The sequence below is a fragment of the Carya illinoinensis genome, chromosome 12 (genome assembly GCF_018687715.1).
Source record: "Carya illinoinensis cultivar Pawnee chromosome 12, C.illinoinensisPawnee_v1, whole genome shotgun sequence".
NCBI lineage: Eukaryota > Viridiplantae > Streptophyta > Magnoliopsida > Fagales > Juglandaceae > Carya > Carya illinoinensis.
The window spans coordinates 23,694,006-23,720,075 of NC_056763.1; the positions used below are offsets into that span (position 1 = coordinate 23,694,006).

Here is a 26,070-nt window from a genome sequence, read left to right on the forward strand (position 1 = left end):
ATAAAAAATGACCACAAAATCCAGAAAATAATTCTATCCACTTGACACCACTCAAATAATCTGTTGGCTGCACTGATGAGGCCTATTATTTCAGAGTTCGAAGCCCTTCAAGTAAGGAGAAGTCTTGCTAAGCATACATGATACACCTCATTTTAACCTTATACATAGCTGAAAATGGACTTTCAAAACCTTTTACTCATGCATTATACTGCATACATCTTTGGCCAATATTATGCCCAGGAAATATCTATAAGTCTATCGATATTGCTCATAATATATATTATATTGGTTTAAGTTCATATAAGTACTTCAGGAAATGGTTCGCGTCAGCATCAAGCATTATACTAAGGATGGCGCAATATTGTTTGAAAGACGGGGGAATGGTTGTGCAGCAAGCAGACATTACAATGGCAAAATCGATGCAACATGGATGAACACAGGAGCTGATTAAAATTATAATAATCCAGCAAAATCTTGGGATCGCAGTATATACATGATATTGTCGCTAGATCTTATTGACATCCATAGGGCGGATTAAAACCTAAGTAATGTCTGCAACACATCTCTAAACAAGCATGGCCCTTTAAGTGAGAATTTAGCCATATATTCAACAAATCAACAAACAAAAAATGGATAAAAGTATTAACACCAGGCAGATAGAAAAGAAGTTGAATTTGAGCTCAAAATAGTGGATGCAGATAAATCACAAGGAAAAATGTATAACATGTTTATGACTTGACTTAAACTTCAGTAAATCACCCATAAAAAATGAGATACATATTTTGTAGATACATTGTGATAATCTCCCCCTCCAATCACTTTCCAACACAAATCAAGTCAGTTCATAGACAAACTGGAACTGCTCAAACAATAAAAATATTTATTATAATACCAGCAGTGTGTGAAACAACAGGCGAATTAGCTGAAGATGAATTTGACTTTAAACAATATAATATTACAAAAAACATGAGAATTCTTGCCCTAGAAGTCCTGCATTAAAATTTTGTATGTCTTTGATCCTACCTCCTTTCATGTTACAGCTCTGTCCAATTGTCCAGTTGTGTTCTCTGCCTTTCACTAAGTGACCTAATGTAAGAGTTGCCCAAAACGGAAAGATAGCAGCCGTTTCAGAATCCACTATCAAAACACGCTATAAGATGGACAGAAATTAATGAGAAACAAGATAAATGAAACAAACACTGAAAGGACCTCTCACAGCAACAGTGTACAGCACATTTTCACAAAGGACCTCTTACGTTCCCACGAGAAGAGGATGCATAAGGATACCCATCCCTGATCAAGCAATAATCTCACAAGCACAAGATGCTCTGACAAAGATTATTGGTCCCTCCATCTTGGACTTAGGATTGGAAAGAACCCTGAAGGGGATAATGGAAATAGCCCTGGCGAAAGTGGAGGTTGAGGCCCTGGGCCTAAAATCCCTGATTGAGCCATGGGCGAAAATGCAAAATTGGGTGACGGCGGAGGAAAATGCATCCCAGGTGAGAGCAATGGATATGGTGATCTCGGTGACAACCAATTCATATAACCAGAAGGGGATGGCAAGAGGAACTGAGAAGTTGGAGAGGGCAAAAGAGCAGGACCATTCATCTGAGGGGTAGAGAGATTAGGCATAGGTGGCGCAGGACCATTCATTCTTGGGGATGGGAGAGCAGGCATGGAAGGATTAGGAAGTAAAGCAGTTGACCGTGGCTGAACCTGAATTTGACCTGGAAACTGCGGTTGTGATTGAGCTTGAGCTTGGTTGCCCCTTGGACCTGAATCCATTATTGAGTTTTGAAGGTACCGCATGTAAGCCGAGATAGGAGACTCGGCTGTATTTGGCCAACTTGGATCCCCAGGTGTGAACGGTTGCATTGGTGTGGGCGATGGCTGTCCAAACTGACCAGGTCTGACAAAGCTATTATTGTACATCATTGGTGGAGGAGCAGCAGGGACCGGCATGGGGGGGGGCATATGAGGTCGGTTGATGGGTGTTAACGGGGGAGGCCGAATTTTCTGCAGCCGCATATTCTGGGGTTTAGGTGGGTTGTTTGGGGGTCTAGGAAGAGATTCTTGAGAAGGCGAACCAGTAAGCTGCTGAACAATATTCCGAAAGTCGTTCTTGCTGATGTTGTAAACCTGAGGCTGAGGTTGTTGCCTAGCAGGATTATTTCCAAAATTTGGTTGGTGCAAAGGACTCTTCTTTATATTTTTCCCCATTTTATTCACACCCAAATGATCATTATTATGCCTGTTCTTGGAGTTGTCCATTTGATAAAACTAAAAACCCAAAATCACACCAGCAAAGAAATACCGCTTTTTGCAGAGCCACACAAAATCAAATCATTCATATGCTTCAAAGCGGTACCCAAAACTTAAAACTGGAGCTCAAATTCTGTCAATCTTTTTATAGAATCCAGCGTCAATCTCCAACCATTTCGGCAAACTATATACTTGATTTTTCTATACCCAAAAACCATTCACGTCTTCAAAAGAAAACCCAGAACCTCAACATTCAAGCTCAAAACAACCGTGAGTCCGTGACTTGTTCCAAGTGAAGAAGCATAGAACACAGATCAACCCCACGAAGAGCAACAAATAGCAAACCTGAGAATCAGAAGCAGAAAAACATACCCTTTTCTTCGCTCAGTGCAACCAACAAAATCCAGATTCAATCAGCTTCATAGAACCCAAAAAGACTCCCCAAATCTCAAGCTCAGATACTTGAATTATACCAAATTAAAAATCTGAAATCTGGCACAAGACACTACCCGACAGAACCCAAACCCACAAAATTAGGCCAACAGGTGAACCGCCAATGTTCTAAAAGATCAATTCCAACAAGAAATCCTCTTCAAGGGTGTACAAACTTCAACAAGAAATAAGCAAACGTAAAGAAAGCAAGAGACAATGAAGAGAGACAGAAAGGGATCGGAAAAATTACGCCTTGACTTGCGGAACTGAACACCAATGAAAGTCCAACTGCATATTCTCCTTCTTATTCTTCTTCTTCTTCTTACTCTGTGCCTCTAATTTCTCTCCACACGAATACGTAACCCTAGGGGTCGAGCTGAACAGAGACTAGCCTGCCCAAAAGGTCAACAATGAAACGAAATAAAACGAACGACTCTTATTCTATTGAGAGAAATGGGCAGTGTTGGAGGACCCACTAGTGGAGGGACCCGGTGACGACGGGCATACGTTAAAACTTAAAATTCGTCTGAAACTGGTTGCCGGGTCTGGACGTCTGCGAGCGAGAGAGAGAGAGAGAGCGAGCCCAGTCAAACATCGACGTAATTAACGCCGATGTTGCTACTCAATCTGTGACTGTTTGTCTTTGTGTGTGCTTTTGGATTTCCTTTAAAGATGACGAGGGTGTTGCACATATCTCAGAGCAAAATTGGAAAAATTATGCCAAACATATCTCATAGAGAATAAAATCAAATCTATCACAATCCTGCAAACAATTATGATTTTCTAATTGTTAACAAATCCCAAAATAATGTATTTACATGGAAACCAAAAGAACAGACAACTACTGGGGCCAAACCACAGAGATTTGTAAACAAAAAGCAAACAATTTTAATATTAGGTTTTTTCTAAATTTTTATCTCAAAAAATTTTTAGTGTATTCTCAAGTTTTTATTTTAAAAAATTTCAACTTTCTTCTCAAATTTTCATCTAAAAGAAATTAAACTATTAGTAAATAAATAAATAAAGGAAGTAACAAAAAAAAATAAAGACCAAATGGTTAAAAAAAGGAAGTAGCAAAAAAAAAATATCATTAGTAAATAAATAAACAAAAGAAGTAGAAAAAAAAAAACCAAATGATTAAAAAAAATGAAGCAGCAAAAATAAATCACCATTAGTAAAAAATAAACAAAGGAAACAGTCAAAAAAAAAACAAATGGTTAAAAAAAAGAAAATAGAAAAAAAATTACACTATTAGTAAATAAATAAACAAAGTAAGCAGCCAAAACAAAACCAAAAAAAATGACCAAATGGTTTATCTCAGTTAAAAAAAAAAAGCAGCGAAAAAAAATATACCATTAATAAATAAATAAATAAAGGAAGCAATAAAAAAAAGGAAGCAGAAAAAAAAATTGCAGCAGTGGTAAATAAATAAATAAATAAAATATTATAAAAAGTATTACAAGTACTTGTGGGTCCCATCATATTACTAACAATAATAAAATTAAATTAATCTCATCTCATTTCTAAAAATAAATACATATTTTATCTAATTTCATCTAATTTTATCTCATTTTTATATATCTTAAAAGATTTTATTTCATCTCATCTCATCTCATCTTTAAAAATAAACTAGGCCTAAAAACAAATTAAGCTTAAAAGAAAGACAAGAAAGATTACACCTTTATATCTCTAAATTAACACCCATTTTTTGTACTAATTCATCAAAATTTCACTTTTAAGTACTTGGAATTTTTTTTTTGTTACGTACTTTTGTAATTTAGCACGTGGATAAAAGCGAAGAATGCTGTTGCTTTTATAGTTAGTAAGACATCATAATATCATATCATCAATTTGTAGATGACGTGTCGGTCGGAACTCTGATGGTGTTTTATTCCATAACTGGTCAAGCAATATGTACTTATTAATTCTATTTTAGTTCAGATTTATATAGAAACAAAGATTTATAATTAGAGAAGTGTTACGGTTAATAAAACGATTTTATAAACTTAAATACATAAATTATTGTGACTTCATATTATATATTAGATTTATTTTATAATAAAAATAATTTTACAATTTAAAATACATAAATAACCCATATCAATTTCTGAATATATTTTTATAATATTTCTTTGTGATTAAAACATTTATATTGATTTTTTTTAGCAAATAAATATTTTATTTTCAATACATTGTTATATAAATCCACGTTAGTGATCAAGGGGAATGCGGGCAGCCGCCTGCAAGTTAGGCAGATCACGCATGCCTTATTTTTTATTAGCAGCCGAAGTGTTTGTAGATATGTTAAAGAAAAGAAAAAGCCCTCATGTTATGCGTATGTGAGTTGGAAGTCCCATTCATTTGAACTTGAGTATTGTTGCATTACACTTACCAGAATTAAGGACCGATGCAGGCCACCCTTATAAAATTCAATGATTATGGTGGAAAATCATGATTCTCTGATCTTTATCTTCTTTCATACCATAAATCAGAAAACTTCAAAACTCATAATCCATGCATTTAGATCTCTCAAACCAAATCTAGCCAGCTTATGTACAACTTCTGTGGAAGAGTCGATTAAGGGCGGCTTAATACAAATTAAGGTTTAAGATAAAATTTAAGTGACTTATTCTTAATTATAATACAATAAAATATAAATTATTATACTGAATCTTTTTTAATAAAATAAGACTTTATTTAAAATATTTAAATGAAAGTTTTGAATTTATATTTAATGCAACAATTTATAACGAGGACTCGTTACAAATTTTGTTCCTCAATTTATCAATATCTAAGAAAACAAATTATTTAAAAATAGAAATTATTCATTATATTAAATATTAAATTTAGTATTATGAGACGTTGCAAATGTTGAAAAATGTAAATATTATTTAAATTTGACTTAATAAAATGATTTTTATATTTTTTAAAAAATAAAATGTATCTTCACTATTAATTTTGAAGACTTTGCATAGGATCATTGCGTAAGTGGCTTTACAATTGAGTCGGCCCTAGAGTCAAGTTCCCCAACTTCTCATGGTCCTACTTCAATTGTATGGCTATAAAATTATAGTATAACAACATTAATAAATTCCCAATCTATCATAAGATGACATATTATTAAAAAGATAGTATAAAGTTTTATCGCATGTCGTCCTTTAATTGGAAAAAAGTATCACACCATCTTTTTTTTTTTTTTTTGATGGAAGTATCACATCATCTATATTATTGGAACCGATAACTTTCAATAATGTTACATAGAATAATTATTCTCGAACAACCAAGGCAACACATATGTCAACAACATAGGCTATTTTTGGGTAATAAACTACAAATTCATCATGTCATCCCATGGAATTTCAAAATTGAAACCTCCAAAGTCAAAAGACTGTGCCAGCAACTTAACTCTTTCCTATTTTCAACAGATAAATCAACACGTCGTTCTACTTTTCTTGACTCCAAATGATCCATATGTACACATCACCAAGCCTCTCTATCTTGTTAGGTGGTATTAGAATACTTAAGAAAGGGCCAATTCATTCCGTGTCACTGCTCTGGTTTCAGCTTTCAAGAAAATCCTATGATCTTTTTGTTAGAATATTTTTAAATATATGGGCCTCCTTTGATGGTGGATTTTTGGGTTTTGCTAAGACTGATTTGGAGATATAGCCCATAATTAATGGTCTTGTGTGAGGCCCAACAGTAAGTTGATGGGTGATCATTTCGGATTGAAATATATATAAATAATAAAAAATTTTATATGCAATCATTTTTATATATTTATTATGTATTATTCTAATATAATTATTTACGACACTTTTTTTTAATATAAAATAATTGATTTGGCCAATCACATCAGTAAAATATATAAAAAAAATATAAAAATAACTGTATAAAGCAGAATTTTAAATTGAGGGATAACAATGAATGCTTTTATTTGAGCTTAATTAGGATGCATTTTCTACTTTCATCTCTAAATTCTCTCTCATTTCTGTTTTTCATATCCATTAATTCAGTCCACTCCCCTTTTTGTTTTTTTTTTTCTTTCGATCAAATTATGTATTTCCAATGCCTTAAATGATAAATTTCCTAAAAAAAGGAGTTTATTGACTTTCTCAATTTCAAAACATTTTAGAATATAGCAAATTAAAAACAAAACAAAAACATAATATAAGCATGCGCTGTATATATATAAAATGAGTTCAATAAATTCATAACAAAATTTAGATTTCTTAGTACATTATCTTTGATTTAGATCCCTTAAAATTTTTACCTTAAGAGCTATAGCAGGAGAGAAATGAACATACAAAGTGTATTGTACGTACAACATTTAATGATGCCTGAAAATTTACGCAAATAACTATAAATGTTATGAGAACCACTTTGTGTATATATCTCTCACACTTCAGGTCTAATATATGGTAACCTCGTATAAGAAGTATACAATACAGAGGATTGTCGGGACCCTAAGAACACTTCAGTCAACTGTAATAATTTTACAGAAGAGAAATGTTTTAGTTATAAAGAGATTCTATAAAAGTAAAGTTATAAATTGACGTGACTTAATATAATACGTTAGATTATAAAACTTATTTTATTTAAATGTAGATGTAAGGTACAATATGAAATTATGTTTGTTTGTGGCTTTATTTTGATAAGCTATCTTTATGTATGTAGCACTCTCTCTTTACAGAATGGAGCGAAACCAGTGAGCTACACGGCTGAACATAGTAAAACGAAGCATGCAGGACAGTGACGAAGAGAATCATCGTATCCATGAACCCGTTGAAACGTTAATTACTTACCTCCAGGAGACATATATATTCGGATTCCTTAGGTAATAATGCAGCTAATTCCCACAACAATACGTCCCACGGAAACATGAATTAGCTTCACTGCACTGCACTGCACAATTATTCCTTTCTTTCTTTTTTGGGATGAGTGTGTACAACATTTTTGATTGAAAAAATCTTCACAACCTCCCAACACCCCCCACTTTACATTTTTTTTAATTTTTATTATTTTAATTTTTATTAAATATTTAATATATAAATAATGAATAAAAGAATTAAATTAATTTAAAAAGAATAAATTCAAAAAAAATATTAAAAAATTAAAAAAAAAATGGAGTGTGGTGTGTTGGGAGATTGTGTAGCATTTCCCATAACCAAGAAACACGAGACAGAAGGAGAACAAGAACCTTAAAAAGAGGGAGGGAAAAAAAAAAAAAAAACAACAACAACGACAACAACAGAAAGATGGGATATATGAGTAAAAGAGCTAGAGCTGTAGTCATGATTTCTCATGATTTTCTCCCTTTCTTGTCTTCTGACTTTATCAGATCGTCCAAGCTCCAATCCCTTCGCATTCCACTGCTCCTCACCAGCCTGGGCTCCCTGTTGCCTTCGAATGCAGCAGCTCCTTCACTAATATTTCGAAGATGACCCGTCTTTACCTTCTTCTCTATCGGATTTGCAAACCCACTTCTCATTTTCTTGTAGCCGTAGGGCGGAGGAGGAATGGTCCCCGACCAGAACCTCTCAATCTTTGCACAACTACGTTTCCTGATAGGATTTGTGCTGATGCCATATTCCTTGTCAGAGTCGGACATATTACTCTTCGGGGAGTTGCAATTAAGGCAATTCATGCTCATGGTTTTCTGCAATATCCAAAGAAAGCTCTAGGGTGGGATAAGAAGGGGGAAGAAGATCAGAGGTTAACATACAAGGATGTTTGAATTGATCATCGTTAAATGAGTTCCAATTGGTTTTGGTTTGAAGTATAAAGGCAATGACACCCGGAAAAACAGCTCAACCATTTCTAATCTGGGATTTTGACAACCTGTGCCTTTGACCGATCCAATCGTATTTAACATGTTACACAAGTACGCTTAATTCAAATATCCTGTCTGATTTCTGTTGTCTGTTGTGGCCTTTTCTTGGCAATATGATCAATATGAGTTTTTCTCTCCTAGGTGGCCATACAAATAGGAGTTGATCAAGATGATCTGAAACCTCAAAATGTGGCCAACCTGCGGAGTTTGAGCCGCTAAAAGTTCTCCATGTACGTTGTATCTACGTACCAGCTTGTTTCATGGTCTCATCCATATTGGGATTAGTTCAGCTTTTAACAAATCATGGATTTTATGCTCCTTTTAACCTATTCTACATGTAGCCATGGAGTATGATTTTCGTCCCTAAAACATTTCACCTTTGTAATTCCTTCTTCATTTTATAACGGCACGTGTAATCAAATGTAAATTTATAAAACCCAAATAAAGAAAAGAAAAAATAAAGTTGATAAAACCCAAAGTTCATAGCCATAGTAGCATGAGACAAAAAAGAATATCTGCAAATGCAAAAAAGCAAATCAAATCCCCCAACCACCCACTAGCAGCAACAAATGAACAAGTTATTTGCCTCATCAAAGCTCTACTTTGACTGCTGATTTGACCCTTCTATTGGAAATGTTAAGAATTATTATGAGAGAGAGAGAGAGAGAGAGAGAGAGAGAGAGAGAGAGAGTTTTCTTTGTTCTAGTGAGCTTTGTTAACAGCAATGTTTTATGTCCATCAGTGATCATCTCAATCTGCAGTTATACCATTAGCTCGGACTTCGCCAACAAAGAAACTTATTTGCATTGTTGCTCTTGATCATGATGTCTTGTCTCTGTGGACAATGGATTATGGATATGAGACTTATGAAACTTAACATCATGACCAACTTCTTCAAATCATATCATTGTCAGTCGAGTGTGTATCATAATGTCATTGGTAGGCACTAATTTTTCATGGAAAATAACTTTTGCTTAATGATTAGATAACTATTTTTTTAATAATAGTATGAATTTTTTTAAAAAAAATTATTTAAAAGTGTTAAAAATATACATGTAAAAAAGGACTTAAAATAAAAGCATACATTATAACTAGCGATAGCTCCCAGCAAAAGCTTTCAGCGATAGCCGTAGCGCTGCCCATTTTTCATCCTCAGACTCAAAGCCAGCCACAGTGGATTCTACTTCCTCAGTCATTTATAAACCATTCCTCATTGCTTTTAATTTTGAGTCAATTTAAGTAGACTGGAATAGGTTAAATCATGTCTCAATCGACCTATTGAATTGTTTCCGTAAACCATACTAAAATCATTTTGATTTTTAATCCATTTAAATTGAATTGGTCTTGATTGAAATATTTCTTTCTAATCATGCATCTGATTAAAATATCAAAATCGTCTCTGAAGATATTCTCAGAACTTAGAAGAGACAAAACACAGAGAATCAAATGCTTATGCGATGCTGCAACTGGCTACGAGACAACATTAATAAATAAGATATGCCCCGAGAACATTTTATTTTAATGTGATAAGATCTTGAGAAAGATCTTGTTTGAATTAATTAAAGAAAGAAAAAAGTTATTGCTCCTTGTAATTCTTTTCTATTTTTACTCTACATAATTAATTGTTCATGTGGCTCTCTAGGTAAGAGCTGAATAATTGAGTTTATTCTTTTTATAGAATTATAAAAAAAGAATGCTCTTAAGATGATCTGGCGTGATGGAATACATGATATTTGTTTTATAATATAAAAAAATATCATAATCTAAAGTATCATATTAAAATTATATTTTTTTATAAATAATTTTTTATAAATTTCTTTGTGGATAAAATATATACTGGTGGAGTCGAGTGAAAAAATAAATAGACGAAGATATAAATAAGAGACTATTTATTATATTTTACTTATAAACCTATCATTTAATATCACATCATAGAATGATAATAGGATAATAAAAAAAATAGACGATGGATAGATTTTTTTTATAAATAATGGTTTTTAATCCCTCAATACTTATCAAATGAGGGGTTTCGGTTACTTTCAGACTATTTGAAAAGTTGAGTATATCCAACCAGTTGGCTTTGGACCACCCTCTTTCCGTCCTTTTCCTGTAGGGTTCATATTCCCTGTGGATTCCTTGTCATGCAAATTTATAAGGTATGCTATGCTTTCAAACTTATATTCTGCAATTTAAGGTCTACGCCATACAGACAGTACAACCTTCTCAAATAATTTTGTCAAGTTATAATCATGGCAAAATTACATGATGCTGCTAAATTGGGATGCAACAACAATGGTTTTCGTTTGAGGACAGAATTCTTGGAAACTTCAGTCTTGGGAAACTTGTTCGTTTCAGGGTTTCAGCCATTGTTTTTTCATCTTGTTTCACTTTTCCCAACTCCATTTCCTATGCCATCTCCATTTTGTGCTTACCCAAAGATGCAAATGAAAGTGACAAAGCGACCTCCTCTGATGTCAAAGGAAGCAATCAATGAAATTCTTGATGATTAGGGAAAGGGGAAAAAAATAGAACTTTCGTTCGTGTTTTTTAACTAGCGTTTCCTGCAACATGCATGTTGGTGGTAGATACATAAATGAGCATGCATTTTATATTTATGGTGTTCAAAGTTTAAACAATTCACAAACAATAGCAGAAGTGAAATTCATGCTTGTCGGCGAATTCAACGTCAAACGATGTCAAAAGGGTTACCAGAAATAGAAGCCAACTTACCATTAATGAAGCTCTGAACCTGTCTCTCAAGGAGCAGCTATCCGTTTCTTTCCAATTATAATCATTCTTAACACAGAAAACTCTCTAGATTTTTTAGGATAATATAGCATTTGGCTTTCAGATTATGGATAACGAAGTAATTCTCATTACGTCCATGCAACATGTACGAGGAAGTCCAACAAGCTCCTCCTTCAAAGACACGAACAACTTCACCAAGCAACTGTCCAATACAACACAAAACTGAAACAAGAAGCTAGAGCTCATTTGAACCCAAATAAAACATGATAACATAAAAGGAGACACAGAACACACAAGAAAATCAAACCAGTAGAAACACTGATTGACATGCATTCAACCCAGAAAATTTTATTAGGTTCAAATCTACTGACAGATATATATATATATATATATATATATATATGAACAAACAAACAAAACTACCCACAAATACAAAAAGGAAAGAAATCAAGCTATTTTCAGCTTGATGGGGAGCTATATACATGCTCATCCTCGAGAGTTGAAAGATTTGTTACACTAATTTAGCTCCCGATGCTCATAATAATTAATAATCTCAACATAATTATACTAGAACGAAAAATTTAAGAAAAAAAAAATGAAGAAGAAGAAGATTAGCAAAAGAAGAAGTGTTATATATTACAAAGCTGCTTTTCTCAGCTACCGGGAGCCTTAAAATTTCCCAGAGCATTTCCAACCATTTGCAAAGAATCTCTCTGCTCCTAAAGATTTGTCTTTTATTTGAGCTCTCTATCCCCCATTTACCCAGTTCTCAAACACCTTATCGGGCATCTCCAACTTTGGCCGACAACTCTCGCCTGAGCTGCTCCTGCGTGTAAAACCGACTACCCATCTTCACCGTAGCTTGTTGGATCATCAAATCGTTCACTACCGAAACGCTGGCGTGGTGCACGTCCAAGTCCATCTCCTTCAACGCCGCCATCAGCCTCGCCGCCGGGTGGTTCTTCTTGTTACATTGAATTCTAATCATGACATCCCATCCGATTATCTTCACGTCGATATCCAAGTCTATCAATCTCGACGTTTTTGAGTCTTGATCGAACTGCGGGGGAGGCGGCTGCTCCGAGCCCGAATGGCGCTGTTCCTTGCCGGTCAAGTCTTTCTTCAATGCTTCCAATTGCTTCTGCAGGTCATCCTTGTCCGAGTCCGCACTTTGGAGCTTCGCTTTCAGCTCGTTTATGTACATTATCGCGTCGCCGAGAAGGGACGCTTTGTCCATCTTCGAAACGTTCGGAACCACAGCTCGGAGCGCGTAGAACCTCTGGTTGAGCTTCTCTCTTCTCTGCCTCTCTGCTTCCACGTGATTCAGAGGTTCTTCACGTCCGTTCGCCGGCTTTCGACCCCGTTTTCGAGGCCGTTTCTCCGGTTCTACGACTCTGCTACTATCGGCTTCCTTCGCGACCGACGCTTCGACGTCGGAGTGATCCGAATCGCCCCCGCCGCCGCTCGACTTCACCATACAGGTGTTCGACAAAATGACACCCGACGTAAAAGAAAGCATTCCCTCCTCGTTACTACCCCTCGACGTCGGCGACTGCTTTTTCTTGTTGTTCTCCTCCACCGCCGCGGCCGCGAACTGGGGATGGCTCGAAACATAGGAACTCCTCTTGTTATCCTCGAAATTCAAGATCTCGCCCGACTCGGGTTTAAACGAATTCGAATTCCCATTCTTCGCAACGCTACTTCCATCGTATCCGTACTCCGAAAAGTTCAATTCTCTGGTTAGGAAGCTCTGGGTCTGCGATTGCTGACGTTGCTGGTGGCCCTGGTGAGTGTTCTGCATATGAATCGCGCTTGCGTTCTCGGTCAAACTACTGGAGCTGGGGTTCTCAAACTGAATCGCCTTCGAGATCTGAAGGCTGCCGTTGGTGGTGGCAGGAACCGATGGAACAGTACTGTTATCGAGCGAATCTTTGATCTCAGTCGACGCAGCCTGCGTGGGATCGCTAATCCAAAGTGACGATGGATCGTTCTCGCCCTGATCGGTAATTGGCCAGGAACCACCCATTTCCAGGCTCTCGAAATTGAAGAGAAATCTGACTTTATTCATCAGATCCGAGCTCTGGAAAATCAACTCGGTGGAGCCCAACTCGACGACGCCGTTCGCCGATGGTATGCACACCATGGTCTGGAGCCCAAACACCTGACCCTGGCGGGTGCGTTCGCACGGCCAGGCGGAAAGGCGGTCCGACCCGGATACCCAGACCGGACTTGAATTGAAGAAAGCCTGACCCGGGAGGCCGCTGCCGTTGACGAAGGATTGGGTCATGGACACAAGGAAGAACCACTCGGTATCGGTGACCTCTTCATCGATGGCGTCGTCGGCAGAGGACACGACCGAGCCCGATATCAGCGAATTAAGCTCGCGGAGCACCTTCTTGCGGTGCTCCTGATCGGCCACAGACGACGTGGTCTTGGCCTTGCCTTTAGACTTGTCGTCGTCACCCTTGTAGTAGCCGTCACCCCAGCCCAAGAGGGAGGCGCCGGAGTAGTCGTAGGAGGACTGCCAGAAGATGGCGTAGGTCCAGCTCTCGTGGGCCCCGTCGATAAGGGCCAGGAGGCGCTGCTGGAGTGTCTCCTGGTTGAATGGCGTCACGGAAGGCTGGGATTGGGCAAGAACCTTGGTCGGGTCGCCAGTATCGGAGGCAGAGGATTGAGGCTGCAGTTGCTGATGTTGCGCCTGCGCCTGCCCCTGCCCCTGCGCAGGAGGCGGCGGGGTGGCCCAGAAGGAGAGATCGGAGCTTATGAAAGATTCAATAACCGATGGGTTATCGTCGGACGCCCAAAGATTCATCGACGGCGTAATCCTGTAATCCGTCATTCCATGCATACGGGAAACAGGCTCTTCTACCGTTTCTTCTTCCACCCACAGAGAGAGAGAGATAGAGGAATAGTAGGAGTAAAGATGGGAGGTTTGAGAGATAAGCGAGGGTGTGAAACTGTGAGGTGGTGTGTTGAGATGGTGGAGGAGGAGGTCAAGGGGGGTGAAGGAACTTTGAGCGTAAAACGAGGAGTGGGGGATGCATTTGCGTTTATGGATTTTATTTTATTTTAGAGTGAATTTGTGAACCAACTGTACTGTATACCCATAAGCAGTATTATTATTATTATTATTATATTTTTTTTACTTTTACCTTAGGAACAGGTCCACCAGACATAGTAACTGTCTCTGACACATGTCGTTTTGTCCGACACTTGTAGGGAGTTGCAACTTGTCACCACCACCGTTTAATGAGTGTAGTTTCCTGTGAAATCTACAACTTCTTGAATCCAATCCAATGCGTATTTTGACTTCAGGCTTCATGGGAATAAAAATGAATCATCATGCTTCCTCACTCCGTCCAATTGTTACTTGTAATCCAAATATTTTCTTTCGCGTTATCATTGCCTTTTATCATTATCATTCTACAAGGCAAGTTCAACTTAACCTAATTTTTTATATCTTATTTTTTATTTTTTAATATATTCCGTTAAATTATATCAATTTTATAAAAATTTTTTATGATTAAAATATAAAAATCTCATCACCCGTGAATTTAGATAAATAAATAATTTTTTTTAAAATTAATTTGGTTACACAAAATCAAATCATCGTATCTTATCTAATCATTATAATTTTCTCAAATTCTTACATCAAATATATTAGACAATTCAAATTTTTTAAATTTAAAAATAAAAATTATATTATAATAATATTTTATTTAACTTTCAAAATTTTATTTTATCTCATCTTATATTTGTAATCAAATAAGGCCTAAATAAATCATAGATTCATATTTAATAATGATGTTCACCTACAATCATCTAATATGTTTTGTTACCCTTTATAAAAAAATATTAAAATTTATTTAATTTTAAATTTTACTTAATTGTATAACTAATTAGAAAATTATGTTGTATACTAATGAAATCTCGAAGCATTTTTATTGAATCGACAACTAACAAAATCAATGTAAAAAAAAAACTACCATAAAAGTAAAGAGAAATGTTGTTATTCATCTTCTTCTTCTTCTTCTTCTTATTATTATTATTATTATTATTATTATTATTATTATTATTATTATTCTCATTACACATGCTATGTGTTATAATTAAAGTGACTAACATTTGAGTGATGGAATACTAAATTACTTATTATAATAATATGTTAAGTTATTTATAATGTGACATTAATTAATATAATGATAATATTTAAAGTTTTTTTAAATAAAAAAATAGAATTATTGAAGAAAAAAGCTACTCATTTTTAATAAAAGAAATAATAGTTGCAGTCGTAAATTTTAAAAATAAATAAATAAATATAATACTAATATAAAAAATTTTAATTTTTAAATTATAAATTATATTATTTTTTAAAACGATTATACAACATTTATACGAAATATTATTCTTTATGAAATTACCGGAAGGCCACGTTATATTTGGTAGAGCCAATATACATCCAACACCAAAGGTGATTTCATCAAAGCTCCGTGTCGCTGGCCTACCAGTTACCACCATATTCATGGAAGAGCCGCCGTAAAAACAAAAAAATCGGCGTCCAATTTCGTCAACAAATAATCGCCAGCACACCTCCATTCTCGAAGGTCGATATTTATATATTAGATAATGATATGCCACAAAAAATGGAATCTAAAACAGTAAAATATAAATAAAAAATGTAATTATCAGGAAAATGTATATCGAAAGAAGAAAGAAAAAAAAAAAAAAAAGGTAAAGTATGCGTTGGCGTCACGGAACATAATCGTGTCCCTTGAGTGACTCGTCCTTGTTTGTCCTTTTGTTTAAACTAATGTTTATATATTTATAAACTAAAAGCAATAATTATTTGAGCCACGTTTTTCTTGATGCGTGTCGAGAAAATGACTCTTTTTATTTTTATTTTATTTTATTTATTTATATATATATATATATATATATTTTGTCTTTTAACTTTTTGTTGGGGCACGTGTATATACCACTTTCCCACGTGAAAAAACCACCACTACTTTCTTATCTGTCTGTGTATACGGAGAAGGTGAGTGATATAGATATAAAGAAATGAGGAATATAGTGACAAAATGATTATAAAAAAATACTCAAATTAATATAGTTTGATAAGATTTATTACAGTATAATATTATTTTTATTATAAAATAAATTTGACAAATCATATAAAATTATATTAATTTATAAAATTAATTTTATGTAATTTCTTTATGGGCAATTATTTTAAAAAAATTAAATAAAAGAAATCATATAAAATAACATAATTTTATATGATTTGTTAGATTTATTTTACAATAAAAATAATTTTACAATCTAAAAAATTACATAAAAGCACATTAACTTATGAGATTACTTTTATATAATTTATTTATAACTAAAGCATTTTTCTATAAAAAAATGTTAGTCTCTAATATGTCAATTCGTATTTTTTAATAGTTAAAAAATGATTATTAATATATATTTTTTTATTTTCTTAATAATTAAATATCTTTAGAAAAACTATGTGCACTCTAGCATTGTCCCTATATATATATATAGCGGCGTATTTTTTTTCTGTCGAACTCGTATCTTCATTCATAATTTTTTTCTTATAATTAATATGTGTTATGTTAGATATAATTGTGCATATATATATATATATATATATATATATATATATTTTAAAAAGTAAAATATATTATTAAAAAATTAATTTTTTATAAAAATTTTAAATTTACTTATTTTTTAAAAAAAGTACACAAAATTTCTATACACTAAAATTGAAAATATCATTTCTAAGTTAATATCCCTCTCAATAAATTCTTTTATTATTTTTTCTATACTCGATTCGGGATACTATATATTTGATTTTTAAAAAAACAATAAAAAAATAAAATTCAACATTCACCTTCTAGAATGTATTATTTTGATATTATTAATGATGACCAGTACGGTATCTTTTAGTAGTTGTCTATGGCATGTACAGATCATGCATGCATGTGCCCATTTCTATCATTCTTTCTTGGCTTTTCGCGTCCTCTAAAAGGTTAAGAAAATAATAACTTTTTAATATTATTTTTGTTTTCAAATTTTAAAAAATTGTATTGTTTTTTTTTTTTGTGTTTTATTTATAAATTTAAAAAATTATAATTATTAGATTAAACTGCTTAAAATCTAAAGTTGAAAAATATTTTATATTAAAATAATATTTGAAAATAAAATTACAAAAATCTTATCTTATATATTCCAAACAATCCCTTAATTTTTTGATCTCCTCAATAAAGTTAGTGTTTTATAGAATAAAGGATGCTATTTATTAATTTTATATATATATTATATAAAATAATATATATAAAATATATATATATAAAATAATTTTTATATTATATAAAATTATTACATATTATATATGTAATAATATATAAAATTATTACCCACATTACATATTATATATAAAATAATTTTTATGATTTTTATTTTATTTTATTTTAATTAATTTAATTTAATTATTATATTCATCATCCATACACTACTTTCATCTACTTTCATAATTAAGGGATACATAATATATATATATATATACTAGGTTGGAGCAACGTGCAAAGCACGTTTATTTAATTTTATAAAATGATTATTTGTAAAAAATAATATATATTTTATAAAAATTATTGATGTCACTTAATAATTTAAGGCATATTGGAAAAGATAAAAAAATTAATTCAAAATATCATATAATCTAATACATATTTATAACATCCATAATTTTAGCAAAGATGTATACGAAAAATTTAATAAAAGTCTAACACAAACGGTAGTTCAAAATATGTATCGTTTGATGTTTGTATTATAATTTATCAATTTATGTAATCCTGTAGACGATCAATAGAGACAACATTGAAATTCTTATTTTCCTGTTGGTTGAATCGATCAGGATTAACATAAAGTTAAAACATAATCTTTTTATAAAATTTGTGGTATAATATTTTTTATATATAGCATATATATAAATCCTAAAATATATTTTGAAGTTGTTTGCCGAATTTACTCTTTCTTGATTAGCTCAAGGATCACGACCTTTGTCACTTGCCCATCATAGCAAGCCCACGTGTGGAATATGAATTAGTGGAAGCTACATCCTACTACCATGAAAAAAAAAACACTTTGATTAAATACACTTGTGTTATATATTATATGAGATTTTTAAATTTAGAATACTCAATAATATGATTTAATGAAACGTATAATACACATGTCTTATACTTAGGAATTCACGTCTTATGCACCTAATACACGTGTATATGTTAAGGAGAAAGAGAAAAATATAATAACTAATCTTTAATTACTTATTATTATATAAACTATTAAGTATTGTAATTATTGTGATTAATAAATCATATAATAACATTGAATGTTATCTCTCTCAATATTTATGTCTTCATTCTATATGCCGATTACATTTACACGTATTTAAATAAACGGTGTTAATTTTAACAGAAAAATAAGAAAAATCGTTAAAACAAAATTTTCTGTTTCATACACACTTTTTATATATAGAAGATATGGTAAATTAGAAAAGCAGAGACTTCACGGGTTATAAAATTGTTACTTTTCTCGAACTTGAAATAAATAAATGCTTTTTTAAAATAAATGGACACATGATTTTTCACTTCTATTTTAATAGACAATCCGAGAAAATTTTCTCCACCTCAATTTGGATGCATGTTCAGCTTTTCATATGCCGGTTAGAAATTCTGTTTTGTCCTTTTTGATTTTTTTCCAAGGAACCAGACACCGAAAAATGGAATCAACGACGTTTAAAAAATAAGAGTAATATTATATATTGTGCACACCACACTTCCCAACTCGATTGCGTCTACATTACTTTTCTAAAAAAGACAATTACATTTGGGGCCACCAGCTCAGAGTCTCAGATCGTAGTACTTCCAGGTGCAGAGGGAGCCCCACTTCTGACCTCTTACTGCGCGCAGCGATTAGATCAGTAGTATCAGTCAAGTTGTCAACAAAGCCATCTCCATCGTCAAAACTACATGTTACAGTTTCAACACTCACCCACAGCAAAGTTTCCGGCCGGTCCCAACCTGTCCTTACGAAGACGGCCACCACATAACTTGGTTAAAAGAAATGATATGTAAATGCAAAGTCTTGTACGAGTGATTTATAACCAAAAAAGTATATATATATATATATTTGTAAAAATGTTGTTCTTACCGCTGGGAGCCGTTTGGTGGCTCTTGTTGAGATTTTTTTTTAAATTTTTTTATTTAGTAATTAAGAAATTTTTGTAATAATATTGTAATTTTAAAAAAAAATATTTAAAAATATGAAAAAAATACATGAAACTAGTGGGAGCACCTGTAGTGATTATAAAGCCACCATTTCACAAAAAGTTTATACATTTAGAATTTATACCTAACATCATTTATTCGTAACTAATGTCATATCGTACCGTTTTGTTTTACTGAATGAAAAATGGTAAATACATATTATTTTTATAATATTTTATATAATTATATTTTTAAAGTGATAGATATTTTTCTAAAATAATTCATAAAAGAAATACCATTTTATAAAAATTCCTTCATTTTAAGTAATGTATTGTAAAATATATTGCGTTATCGTTAAAAAAATAAAAAATAAAGTTATGAATATATGATTTTCCTAATTTTATTATCTTGTAATAATAATTTTTCAATCAATATATATGAAGTGCGGCGTGGGACGAGTACGAGAACAACCCATTTTGTCGCTTAGTACTTTAGGGACCGGGAGGCCTGGGGGGGTTTTGTGGGGGTGTGGGTTCCCAATCCAGCCCCAGATGCGCAACGTGAAAGCAAAAGTACTGTGGGCAGGGGCAGGGGAAGGGCCGCAAACAATCATGCATGGTTGAGGTGGGGCGGTGAACTTTACAGGACAAAGTTAAGGTGCGCACGTGATTCATACCTCAAGTGTCATGGCCACAAGTTGGCAAGTTGCTATACTCAGCGACACGTCTGTTCCATCTGCAAATCTGAAATCATTGCTGCCAAGGTTTTCAACACTCATGCATGGGCCTAAATTAACTTAAATTTTACTTAATTTAATAACATAATTTATTTCTTGGTGATAAAATCAATTTATAAAAAGCTTGAAAACTACATGCCTACTCATATAAAAATAGATAAAAAGTTTTCCTACATACAAGTAAAGTCACATATTAATTTATATATTAATATTGATTTTTTCATATTTAAATTTTAAATTAGTACTGTTTTTAATAAAATTTACTTTTTATTTAATCACAATAAATTGATGTATATATTAATATATAATTATACTTGTAACTAGATTTTTTTTATAGATAAAACTGTTCAAATATTTAAAGGTTAAGACAAATCTCTCAAAAGAAACCATGGAAAATTGACAAGTTTGTTGACACAGTAACAAAGCAAAACCAGCTGATAGAACACTCATGTCACTCTCATTACTCAATTCATGTTGTTGAATTGTGTGCTCCAACTTTAACCTGAATCTTTCCAAGTATTTCTTGCTTTGCCGTTCGGACAACTAAGAACGTAATTAATTTTAAAATCTTTTTTCAGAAATGCTATTGTAGAGTTGGGTCCTGACAAAATTATTATTATTATTTTTTACTTAATAATTAAAAAATTAGTTTTTAGCGATGTTGTAAACTTTTTAAAAAATATAAAAAAAAAAGAATGAAAAAAATTAAAAACTTTTTTTGTTCTTCTCGAGGAGCAGTCTCGTGCTACATCTGCTCCTTTATTTTGAAACGTTTAATCTGATGAGAATATGTATATTTAATTATTTATATTATATTTTTAATATTTTTCTTTAAGTTTAGGCCAGATTTTTTATTTAATGAGTGAGCTTAATATGTGGAGTATTTAATTAATAAGATAGAGTATAAAATCAAGATTTAAACTGAAGACTCTGTTCAGATATTATATAAAATTATCACTTATCTTAAAAATTTAAAGTAAAGAAAGATTTGATTATCTACAATATATTTTTAACAAAAATATAAATAAAAGATTAATTTTTGTATTCATGTCAGAATAAAGATTTGATGAAGGTAGCAGATCAGATCGAAAGCAGACAAAATTACAAGATACTATATAGATTTTAGGTATAAAAGTAATGGATCCTCTGGTGGATCTTTAGTACATTTCGCCCCCACAAAAATGGAAAGAGAGATGGTAGGACATTAGCATTTTGAATGAATCGTGAAGCGTCTATTTCATAACAGTGACTTAAAACCTACCCTACTGTAACTTACAGCATTAGCATTAGTTTACCGAAAGCAATCTTTAAAATTGAGTTAAAAGTACATATTTTGTATAAAATTAAAATTATTTAAAATATACAAAGAGCATCTTAGATGGTATAAGACTCAGTCTCTGTAAGAGAGGTCTTGGGTTCAATCTCCCTTCCCATATCCCTCAATATTAAAAAATATATATATATTTAAAATATAATCTCATATTAAATTAGTCAAAATAATAATATAATATTATCTTTTTAATAATAATATTTTTTATTTTTTTATATTTTACAATTATACTAATAATATGTTAATTTATTATTTTTCAACTATTTTTTTTTTTTTTTGGTTATAAACAGCTACTCGCTAAATTTAGAAAAGAGTTTGGAGTAAACGTAGCTCAAAAATAGAAGGAAAGTCAATACAGACCATTTGAAGATGCATATAACTATGATAGAAATGGTCCCAGTGCTCGTAATGCTAAAGAATGGTCCCATTCATGAGGGGCCAAGAGCATGCATCTATATTTATTTTTTAAGTGGAAAAGAGAGGGTATAAAACAAAGTGTGGCTGACCATCCATCCATCTTTCTTTTTTATTTATTCATTGATTAGACTTTCCTAATTAATTAGAATTTACATGAATGCTGTTTAAAGTTCAATACCCTATTTCAATGTGAATATATTATATATATATATATGGTTCGCTGTTACAATCGGAAGAGCTGTTCCGTATTGAATTCACTAGAAAATAAATGCATGCATATGCATGACATCAGAATTGTATTTGAAGTTAACAAGTTTGGAGGAATGTGGCCTTATGCTTTCGTGATATTATATATTTAAGAGATAATTTGATCAACTAAGATAAAGGGCATTCATATATGTTTTATAAAGAGCAATGTTATTGTACCCCTTCATTTATACTATTCATTTTATTTATTTTAAGTGTCACGAGGCTTATTAAAAATTTTTAAAAATATATATTTAAAATAAAATGACGCCTAAAAATATAAAAAGATTAAGAATAAAATTCTAAATTCCTTTTACCTTTTATGCATGTTTGTATTTTTAACTTTTTTTAATAAATCGTAAGGAAAGTGATATAAATTAGGAGATATAAAAATATTTCTATTTCTTTAATTATATTGTTATATTTCGTATTACTTATAATCTTTGACCATATCACTTTGTGTATACTCGAATTTCCTGCCATCACATGCACTCATAGAGGCGACTGGCGAGGTAGCAAGTTTTGCTTCACCATTATACCTGTAACCTTAATCCTCTGCTTGCGTAAATGTTCGTATAACGTTATTTGTATCGATAAATTAACGCGATTTTATATGATTTATAAAATAATAAAAATAAATTTATAATTAAATAAATTATATTAACAGAGATTAGTTTATAATATTATTTTTATGTAGTATATTTATGGTTAAGTATTTATTTTTCGAAGAGCCTATAGAATTTTGACAATTGTGGACTTTTCTACGTGTACTAATTAATTAATGATCCGTATATTTTTAAGCCATATGCATGCATGCATTCTTCGATGTCTCTTGTGTTAGTTGACAGTCAGAAATAGGCAGATGCATGAATTTGGTCTCGAACTTTCCGGCTTTTACTCCCATTAAATGATGACATTTTGACGCGACTGCCAACAACTCGTACAACTACCCAAAGCATATAAAATGAAATATAAAAATAAGGAAGGAGAGTACGTACTCATGAAAAATCGTCTCCAAGTTCACACGAGTGAGTAGATGGGAATGCTTTGCCAAAGGAAAATAAATAGTAATATTATTCTTAAATTTGTTTATTACATATGCATATTTATATATTTTTATGTTTTTAATAGTTAAAAAAGTGGTTATTAATAAATTTATATTTATATTTTAGTTTTTAATAATTAAAAAAAACTCATTTACATTAATGTAAATATTTAGACTAGATTTGAATATAGAGATAGTTTTAACTTATCTTATTTCATCATTATAATTTTATCAAATTTTTATATAAAATATAATAAAAATTTAACTTTTTCAAATTTTAAAATAATAATAATATTCTAATTATATTTTATTTAATATTTAATTTTTATCTAAAACCATCTTATTTTATCTCAAAATCCAATATTCCAACCCTCACCTTAGAACTTGTGTGCACTATCATTGTCCATCGTGCAAAACTTGGAACGTTAATAAAAGTGCAACTAATTTTTTTATTTTTTGCTATTAATGCTTTTTATCTTGTTGCGTTTTAGGTCTGGTTTGGTTATCAAATATTATCTCACAGCATCTTATCTATTCTAATAATTATAAACTCTTCAAATTTAGTCATAAAATATAATAAATGATTTAAAATTTTCAAGTTTTAAAACAAAATTAATATTAAAAAATTATATTATAATAATATTTTATTTAACTTTTAATAAAATATCTCATCTTATCTCTTATGAATTGGCTAACGAAATGAGGCCTTAATGTCAATCTATCCACATGTTCTGGTCATACTTATTTTAAAATGTGTGCATATATATAATTTTAATACCTTAATGTGTTGCAGAGAAAACAAATAATCTTTTAAAAATTCTTTCATTATAAAGAGATTTTATAAAGAAAAATTTATATAAACTAACGTAATTTAATGTGGTAAATTAGATTATAAAATTATTTATATTATAAAGTATACATAACGTATTATTTGAAATAATTTAAGTAAAAATCTATGTGGTTGTGGCCTTTTTATTTATTGACTGATTGAACTCTTGTTTACTTATTTAGAGTGAATGAACTGAATTTAATTAACCTACCAAACCAACCCCCAAAATAAAGAAAACAACTTTGTTAAGAAGCTTACTCGATCTCCAATATTTGTCTGTGGGAAAAAGGTCACAAATGTGCAAGAAGATGAGACTGATCATATTGTTTAATTATTACCTTTATTACCCGTTGACTTGGTACAGTTATGGAGCGTAAAATGGAGAGTAATGATATATTAAAAGTGAAGTTATTTTTATAAGTTATTTTATAAAAATATTTATCATTTAAAACATAATTATATAAGAAATTATAAAAAGAATTTGTGTATCTACCATTTTTATAAAAAGATGTCCTCTTGAAAGGGAGGAGTGGTGGGTTTAAGTGCTTCTATCAATATCCCATATATACGATGATTATTACCTTTTTATTGTGGAGTTGTTTAGCCATGCACTACACATTTTTAATTTTGATCGATCAATATCATGCTTTGGATCCCAGCATTATTTCTTTGAAAAGGAATTCCCTAGCTAGCTAGCTAGTAATAATATTAAGTACTGACAGGAAAGCTAGGGTTAAGTAGGCCACGTTTGGGTACCGAGAGTACTCTCAGAATATTCAAATATTATTCATTATTTTATTATTATTTTTTACATATTTTTTATTACTATTCAATATTCTATTATTACTTTTTACTTACTTTTTTATTACTATTTACAACATACTTCAACATATCTCAACACTTAAACCTAGCCGTCAGTGTTAATTGAAAACCATTTTTCCCACAAGGAAAATATGCATGCTTATTTATTAAACTAATCAAAAGTTTAAATCATTATCTCAACCAAATTATCTTCGACCCACTCATCATCATCATGCATGTTTTAATACTTTAATTTCGGGTCGTTCCAGCCTTGGAAAGGTCGTATGAACAATAGCCTAGCCAACTTGTAGGGAAGAAGACGATCTGGAATGACAGGAAAACAAGGGATGGAACTTGGGTATAGATATTCACACCTATGTCAATGATCATTAATATGGATAAGGAAGAAAAAGAAAAGGGAATGAAAATATAAGAAAATATAAAGAGAAGAAAGACAACATGACGAAAAGAGCATCCATGGCGATATAATATGTTTTGTGCTCAGTAATGAAATTAGGGTTTGTTTGAAAATTAGGAAGCGCGCGTGTTGTTGGGTGTAAAAAGGAAATATGCTAAAAAAACAAGAAAGGTGCTGATCAAGAATGAAAACATGTTTGTTGATGCTCAAAAAATTGTACAATAGGTTGGAAGGAGAAAAAAAATCATTTCTAGCTTACTATGATGATTTGACCCTCAATCAGTATGGCCTGGTGTCCCTAGCTGTGGTTTGGTGTTGTTGTATAGTGTTAGTGCATATATCCATAACAGTGAAATTAAAATAAATGTAAAAAAAAATAGAAAGATGAACACGCATATTTATGTAGTTCGACATAATACTTATATCGGGTGTTTAAAGAGGAGAAACCTATTATAATATACTTGTTGCAACCTCTCATATTCTTTTATTTCTCACTATATAATAGAAATCTTGAATATGTTTACTGAAAAATACATTCGTTGGAGCTCCATTTTGAGATGTTGAAGTCGAAGAAGAAGATCCCTGCAAGTTGTCAGGACGTTTCTTTTTATTTGAGCCCTCTTTCTGCGTGTCTCCTGCAGTGGTGAGGCATGGTTCCTACCTCAGCATGGTTCCTACCTCCTGGCACCCATTCATTGCC

General features: G+C 31.9%; 3 protein-coding genes across 3 annotated transcripts; all 3 read right to left on the reverse strand.

Moving 5' to 3' along the window:
- Nucleotides 1-735: 735 nt before the first annotated feature.
- On the reverse strand, nucleotides 736-3,349 carry LOC122289952 (protein HAIKU1-like). Its single transcript, XM_043097406.1, has one exon. The coding sequence runs from the start codon at nucleotides 2,272-2,274 to the stop codon at nucleotides 1,339-1,341; it is 936 nt and encodes a 311-aa protein (XP_042953340.1). The 5' UTR covers nucleotides 2,275-3,349; the 3' UTR covers nucleotides 736-1,338.
- A 4,553-nt stretch (nucleotides 3,350-7,902) lies between these two features.
- On the reverse strand, nucleotides 7,903-8,469 carry LOC122289089. The gene has a single exon (XM_043096014.1). The coding sequence runs from the start codon at nucleotides 8,348-8,350 to the stop codon at nucleotides 8,000-8,002; it is 351 nt and encodes a 116-aa protein (XP_042951948.1). The 5' UTR covers nucleotides 8,351-8,469; the 3' UTR covers nucleotides 7,903-7,999.
- A 3,131-nt stretch (nucleotides 8,470-11,600) lies between these two features.
- Nucleotides 11,601-14,355, reverse strand: LOC122289773 (transcription factor MYC2-like). Its single transcript, XM_043097046.1, has one exon. The coding sequence runs from the start codon at nucleotides 14,124-14,126 to the stop codon at nucleotides 12,057-12,059; it is 2,070 nt and encodes a 689-aa protein (XP_042952980.1). The 5' UTR covers nucleotides 14,127-14,355; the 3' UTR covers nucleotides 11,601-12,056.
- Nucleotides 14,356-26,070: the final 11,715 nt, after the last annotated feature.